This window comes from Octopus sinensis, linkage group LG1, assembly GCF_006345805.1.
Source record: "Octopus sinensis linkage group LG1, ASM634580v1, whole genome shotgun sequence".
NCBI classification, from domain to species: domain Eukaryota; kingdom Metazoa; phylum Mollusca; class Cephalopoda; order Octopoda; family Octopodidae; genus Octopus; species Octopus sinensis.
The window spans coordinates 144,369,197-144,377,446 of record NC_042997.1 but is presented as its reverse complement, the minus strand read 5'-3'; the positions used below and the strand labels follow the sequence as shown (position 1 = coordinate 144,377,446).

General features: G+C 34.1%; 1 protein-coding gene across 5 annotated transcripts in view; it reads right to left on the bottom strand.

Annotated features, from left to right (window-relative positions):
• Positions 1-8,250, bottom strand: part of LOC115214842 — a 206,426-nt gene that overhangs the window by 83,341 nt on the left and 114,835 nt on the right. For all 5 annotated transcript variants that reach the window (XM_036505572.1, XM_029783879.2, XM_036505575.1 and 2 more), the window contains one exon: positions 2,228-2,342. In XM_036505572.1, coding sequence (XP_036361465.1) covers positions 2,228-2,342 — 115 coding nt within the window. The remainder of the gene's footprint in view (positions 1-2,227; positions 2,343-8,250) is intronic.

Below are 8,250 nucleotides of genomic sequence, written 5' to 3'. Positions count from 1 at the left end.
ATAGCATTTCAACTGTTTAAACAGAGCATCTCAAGTGAATGTATAGATCGATCAATCACAAATTAATTTACGTTAAAATGAAATGATAAAAAATAACATTTCCAGGTACAAAATAAAATTTAACCTGATTGAATTAACATTTTTGAAATTAGAAACAGCCAGATGAAAGAAAAATTTTAATGTTAATTTTTAGTAATGAAATGAATGCTTAATTAAAACAAATCAACTTGAAATGACTACCAGTTTCCACTGTACTCGTCCCATATATTATTGTAATTCTTGTGGGTAGAATCTATAGATTGAAACTGATATTCTGCAGTTGAAACAGTATTTTGCATTCTTAGTGAAAGTACTTCATTATATTTGCTTCAGATCAAGTATAACCAGGAGATTTTACAATCTTTAGTTAACATTAAATTACTGATGTAATAACCCTACCAATATCCTAAATACTATAGCTATAGTACATTAGTATTCTATAGTACTTGTGTATTGGCATGGCTGTGTGGTTAAGCTTATTTTCTAACCACATAGTTTAGGATTCAGTCCCACTGCATGGTACTTAGGACAAGTGCCTACTATAGATCTTAGCTGACTAATACCTTATGAGTGAATTACATAGATGAAAACTGTGGAAGCCCATTGTATAATATGTGGTTGTATGTGTTGTCCTCTACTCACTGTTTGACAGTGCTGGTTTGTTTACATCGCTAAAACTTGGTTTGACAATAAAAACCAAAAGTGTAAGTACCCTACTTAAAAGAAAAGTATTGGAGCCAATCTGTGAGTAAAACCCTACAAGGAAGTCTACCAGCATGACTGCAGTCCAATGACCGAAAGATATTCTACAGCAGGCATGGGCAACCTACGACCTGCGGGCCAGATCTGGCCCGTGAAGCCTTTTTTTCTGGCTCATGGAGACCTGAGACATCAACAAAATATTGTGAAGCAATTCAGGAAGAAATGAAATAAAAGTGGAAGGCTTGGAAAACTCTGTTTCTGCAATTCATTGGCCTAAAACTCAGAAAAACCCTTACATTGCAGTTAGAGATGGTCAACTTCTGGATCAATTGTGTTTTCCACATCAAGTTATTGCACAGACAAATGAGTAGAACAAGGGCAGCAAGCCCTGCAACCTACTTAAAAGGCCTTCATATCACCGTGCTCTGTATTCATCATTAATTTAGATTAGTAATGACAGCATTGATTACCAGAATCTAAGCATTTTAAAATAAATGGCACCAATTAAAAAAAAAACAAAAAAACCTCAAATGACTAGTTTAAAAGGGTTCACTCAATTCCTGAGTACATGATAATTCTAAAATGAAGAGTAAAGGTTATACATCTTTCTGTCTCACAAACACACGTGTGTACATCAAATGAGCACATAAAGAAAATACTAAAGAAAAAATTTAATGCCTTGTAAGCTACCTTCTGTAGCTAATCGAAAAGAAATTGTGAGTTCAGATAGATTAGCCCTTAACTTGTCCAAAATATTTTCATAAGTTTGCCCTACATGTCCATGCTTACTTTTAGAATTTTAGTTATTCCTTACTTTGTGAGGCGTAGGAGTGGCTGTGGTAAGTAGCTTGCTTATGAACCACATGGTTCTGGGTTCAGTCCCACTGCATGGCACCTTGGGCAAGTGTCTTCTACTATAGCCTCGGGCCAACCAAAGCCTTGTGAGTAGATTTGGTAGACGGAAACTGAAAGAAGCCCGTCGTGTGTGTGTGTGTGTGTGTGTGTGTGTGTGTGTGTATGTATATATATATATATATATACATATATATATATCTGTATGTGTGTGTGTATATGTTTGTGTTTATCCCCCCAACACCACTTGACAACCGATGCTGGTGTGTTTACGTCCCTGTAACTTAGCGGTTCGGCAAAAGAGACCAATAAAATAAGCACTAAGCTTACAAAGAATAAGTCCAGGGGTCGATTTACTCGACTAAAGGCGGTGCTCCAGCATGGCCACAGTCAAATGACTGAAACAAGTAAAAGTGTGTGTTCTGAGTAATATAAACTTTCCTTTCATATTCTTGCAACTGAATAAAGGAAAGAAAAAAACTGAGAATGTATATCATAGCAGGGAAATATGTCCTACGTATCACATGATACAGTGGAGAAGCAAAGCATTAATGAAGTACTCATGGGCAAAATTTACATCAGTAACTGGTACATTGCCCTGTAGCTATATCTGATATAAGAAAATAATACTTACCCTTTTTTATAATATTCCTCTAACTCATTGACAAATACACAGAATTCTCCAAAGCCAAGACCTTCTCCAGAGTTGTGTGCTGGACATTCTTTCGTACTCCAGACCATCTCATGTACTATAGAAGAAAAGAAAAAAAAACAAAACATATAATACATATACATACATAAAGTCATTTTAAATGATCATTTTTCCATGCTAGCATAAGTTGGACAGAATGAGATTTTCTACGGCCAGATACCCACCCTTCCTGTTGCAGAACATATGTTTTATAGAAAATTTGTAATAATGAATACCACTTGCAATGCCAAGACAAAAGGGCACCAACTCACATGTACAAACATATATACTGGGCTTCTTTCAGTTTTTCTACCAAATCTATAAGATTTTTTGTTAGCCTGGAGCTAGAGAAGAAGACACTTGCCCAAGATGCCAGGCTTCTCAACCACACAGTCGTGTGTATGTGACAGTATATATACACACAGAGACACACACAACTGGAGAAAAATTAAATTAGACAATAAGTAAAATTCCCAAATAGTAGAGTTTATGTACAGATTGGAAACAAGGTGAGTCAGAAAAATAACATTGAAGTACTTATAATTATTATTTTCTTGATGAGAGAATTAGTTGTCCATGCATCAGTAATGTGGTCTCCCACTAGGTGCTTGAGTTAGAACTTGAAATGTCAAGTTGTTGCTATGTTAACCATAGTTCTATCTGTTAAGGACTATTTCATATAAAGAGCCATAACTAATTTCTTTCATATGCCACAAGCCATACACCTTTTGAACAGAAGTTAGATTTGTTCAGCTTTGCCCTGATATTTCTACGAACCATAACTAATTTACTCATTTGCCACATAAATAGTCACATGTCTGTTCATGGCAATCGTGTGAAGGACTTGTTGTATATTTCACCACATGATGTGGTCAGGTATCCAGCTTCTCTTCAGTGCAGGACATTTTTTCTAATCATTTTTTTATGTATCCATCTATTCATTGACATATCAGTGAAAAACACTGCTCCCATACTGTGCTGAAGCCTGCAATAAATTTTGACCCCTGATAACTTTCAGTCTGCAGAAAACAGATCATTAATATTGCTTTTCTTTGTAGTAAATAAAACGGGAAAAGCTACAGTTAATTTGGTGTTTTGTAATGAAAAGGAGGAGAGCAGATTTAGTGATTGCATGTTTGTACTGGGGTCATGTAAAAAGCACCCAGTACACACTGTAAAGTGGTTGGCATTAGGAAGGGTATCCAGCTTTAGAAACCAAGCCAAAATAGACTATGGAACCTAGTACAGCCCTTGGCCTCACCAGCTCCTGTCAAGCCACCCAACCCATGCCAGCATAGAAAACATAAGTGATAATATTTCATGCCCTACAGCCATTTGGTCAAATCACCTTCACACTATACAACTATTTAGTCCCTCTATAAATCCAATAGAATCAATATTTTAGAAGTAACACTGGATCAAGCAAGTATAAAATAATTATGAAACTAATCAAAACACAAAATTATTTTTAAATTGACAAGCAGATCAATAGTCTTTCAAAGGTACTTTTTTTCATTAGCAACAGCATCCACTTACATAAAATGCTAAGAGATCATCAATAAAGACAAAGCAGTTTATTTTGCAAAGTATCACAGGCTGTTAAGGAATTCAAAGTTAACAAATCCTAATATACATGTATAATGAATTCTCAACTGTTAATGCTAAACAACTCTTATTTTAAATATATTTTGGGACATGGTATGGTTGAGAATAATATTTACAAAGACTACAAGGCTATTAAATGACCAATTATATTAATTATACAAAAACAAAATCCCCAAAATTACAATCCATAATGGAAAGTAGTATCTATACACAAGCACACACTAAGATCTTTTCTAAACAGAATCTGAAAACTAAGCTTCAGTATTCCTTTTCATCAATGTAACAGCACATCAAACATGCTTTACTTCCCTAATGGTCTTTGATGTTTTATTGAAATCCTATTAGTATTTATTGAAGGCACAAATACTATATTTATCTTCATAGAATTACCATATTTTACTTAAGATAAAAACATCTCATAACCCATTTTCCCCTATAGTTTGTTTTTCTCTTTAATCAACTTGTTTGTTTAGCTTATACTTGGTCACCTTTGTGAGTGAGTGAGTGAGTGAGTGAGTGAGAGGGTGAGTGAGAGGGTGAGTGAGTGAGTGAGAGGGTGAGCGACCGAGCGAGTGATATACACACACACACACACACACACACAGAGTATATATTCATTGGCAAGCTTAAATGTTTATTATCCTGTAGATGTGCTTCAGCTAAGATACTAATGATTTGTCCAAGCTCAATGGAATAAAAATGAATTTTATATACTTCCAACTCATCTACATGATATTCAGTCTATATAAAAGTTCAACAGAAACAAATGCATAACCCTAGAAAAATTTTAAGATGTAAGACTAATAATTAGTAACTACCATATTTGATGGCATAAAAGATGCACACTCGTACTAGATGAAGCCAATTTCAGCAATGCATATTCAGGAAAAAGTTTGTGTTAAAGCATGTAATAAAGTAACTTTGCATATTGGGCCTGGGGTGATATGTTGAGATTTTTTTTAGGAGAAAAGTTCATCTGATGTGCCAAAATCTGATGTTCATGAGAAGATACTCAGTCAAATTACTGAGCTAACAAGAAGGTGAAACTCACAAAACTGGTTAGCTTGCTATCTAAAGAATTCCTTAAAATAACAGACTATAATAAAACGGTATGGGCTAAAATTAGGAAAACAGGTTTCCTCCTGCCATGTAAAAATGTTTGTAAATTTATATTTTGGTTACAGTTCAAGTTCAAAACAAAGGAGAAAGAATTTCTTGTTAGAAAATTACTAGTAGAAAAATGTACACAGCTAAAATACCAGAAATAAACTGCTCAATATAATTGGACAAGGTTTAAAAGTAAATAAACAAGTTAAATAGGTTATGTAAATCTAAATTCTTTAAGGAGAAAAAAAAAGTTCTACTTCAATAACAGTGGCTGAACTACTTGTCTATGGATTCTATCCAACTAGTTTGTGTTGGAAGCTTTCTAACATTGTACCATTGTAATGCATTTAGATTAGACTCATTGACTCACACTTCATTAACTTAGGTATTCCCAAGGTTCAATTTATGTTGCTCAGTTTCCACTGTTGTATACTGAAGATCCAATTTAAATTGGTTATAGTAATACTCACTCCAACAAATACCCACCACTCTACCTTAACCTTCTACAAACACAGGCATTATTCATATCCCTTGTCAAACCTATACTGCTACCAGGAATAAAGACTCCTCTAATGGAGACATAACAGCATTTCCTACAATAATAATCCAAAGAATCCCAGATCAAGGAAATTCAGCTTTTCTAACCATGGACAGTTAAAAATTAAGATTCACAAATCACCAAAGATACAAGGCATCACAAGCACCAGTGATTCTCCTTGTAATTCCACTCACATCAGAGCAAAGATTTGCATTCCAAAGACTAAAGCAAGAAGATACTTTCATTCTAAGTGGCTGCTGATGCTGTGTGAAAAGCACTTGAATCCCACAAGGCAATAATCCTCACATTTGCAAAGGTGGTGATGCTGCTAGAAAAGAAAATGTCTTTGGTTGTATTCAAATGGAAACAAAGTGATTAACAAAGTGTCACTGGCCGACACACTAGCCTTTAAGTCATACCTCAAATTTCTTCTAAGAATTAACTACAGTAGTGGTTCCCAAACTGGGGTCTACAAAGGTAGTGCTGGGGATCCATGAACTAAATTCAAAATTTCATCACACACACCCACACAAAGATAAGCATATTAACCCTTTCGTTACTGTATTTATTTTGAGATGCTCTCTGTTTCTTTCGATTACTTTAAATATAACAAAGAATTTAGTAAAATAACTTAGTTATCATTCAGCCAGTGTTAGGAGCATAAATTGTGACTACGGTTTGGTGGAAGATTTTAATTCAAAACTGATGTAAACAAGATATTTGTACTCAGAGCCAGAGCCGGTTTCAGCCAGGTTGATAATGAAAGGGGTAAAAGGGGTCCATGAGAAAACTCCTTTAAATAAAAGGGTTGGGAACCACTGAACTACAGCATACCACCTTCACATAAGCCTTTCTCATCTCTTTCTAGAGCAACCCATTTTGTATCCCTTCCCAGCACACTCTCACCAGGCATCAACTTATAACTAATAAAATTGATCATCAACCACACCAATAACAGTTTTGGAGGATCTGCTGAGGTCTGAGAACTAGGTCTCTTCCCACCCAAAACCATAAAAATAAATATGTAACACTGGTCGTAAACAACCAGTTGCATTTTTATATATATATATATATATATATATATATATATATATATATATATTATATATATATATATATATATATATATATATATATATATCCCACTGCCCCTGCTCTCTAAAACCTATTTACTCATTCTACCTCTATTTAGAAATTTAGTGCCTAATCTCTTTTCCCACTACTTTTGTGCCTAATCTATCAGACTCCCTAATTTAATATCTTTCCCAATCACTCCTTTAGAAATCTTCCTGTTATTCTTTTTCAGTCACTCATCTGCACCAAACCAATCTAAACCTTATGCTCACATTACTCAGCCCAGCAACCAGTCTTGCAAACAATGAAAGATACTCAGATTAAGACAGAAAAAAAATAAAGCTAAATTGTATGGAATACTTTATTTCTTCAGAGAAAAAAAGATTTTGCCCCCACCCCAAGGGATTACCATTAATATGCATGCTACTATTGGAATTTATTTTATCTATATTGGAGAAATGAAAGTGTCACAACAGCAGTAAACTCATTACCATAACCTAAGCCGTCATATCTTAGGAAATAATGGAACTACACGTAATTCTGAATCCAACCAACCTGACCAAAAATGTTCTACCACATTAATATTTACAAGATATATTAATAACCTTACAAAGAAAAATGTGTGAAACTAACAGAATCTCCATCATTAAATCACCAAGATTTTTTTCCCTAGACAACTTTCAAGCTGAAAGCTATTTCTCTTATGACAGATAATACTAATTTAGGCTCACTGCCATTAATCATATACAATATGTATTTCCCATGATGGACTTCTGCCAAGGTTTCATTTTGGTCCAATTGTTATTCATCTCCTAGCAACATTTCCAACAGACACCTGTCTTGTTAAGCTTCAGGTTTTATGAACAATCCTGCTTACCTTACACTAAATGATTCTTATTTGCTAACCTGCTACAATCACTAGAACAAAGAGACGGTTGCAACATTCTGTTCAACAACTACAACAATGGCTTCTGCTTTCCTGAAATACTAAGTTAAATATTTAACTCCTTCCAAGACTGTTTGCTACATCTACATCTTTTGCTCTTAATGCCTATTTCTAAACACTGTTCAATACTTCTTCACAACTATACTCCCTACCTATAGGTTTTCTTACAGAGTCTATCAGGACCCTAAAAATTGTCACGAGTCCTGCTACTCCTCAAACTAAATACATAGGTATACAAATTCATAAAGCGTGGTTGATCAATCAACATTCAGTATATTACTTTGTGTATGAAAATATATAAACACACACAATTATACACACACTATTACTTGCCGGTCATCCCTCTAGGGACGGTAAGCCCAAAAATAAAAACCAGTTGTATTTGAATGCAAAAAAAGGTATAAATATGGCATAGAATTACGTGACACTTAACCATTTGTCATTTCACACCTTTCTCTAATAATACTAAAGCTTTGAAAATGTTAAGCTAATCAATATCATTGCAATAAAGCATCTTTTATATAACATTTCTATAATATTAACATCTTTAATACTACAAACATTAAATTATACAGAAAAATGATTCCAGAATCTTAAGAAAAAATTTTAAATGTTTAATTTTTTCAGATTATGTATTCTACTTCCTTAATGCAAGTGAGACTTATTTCTTAACTAAAATTCAAAGAACTACATTCT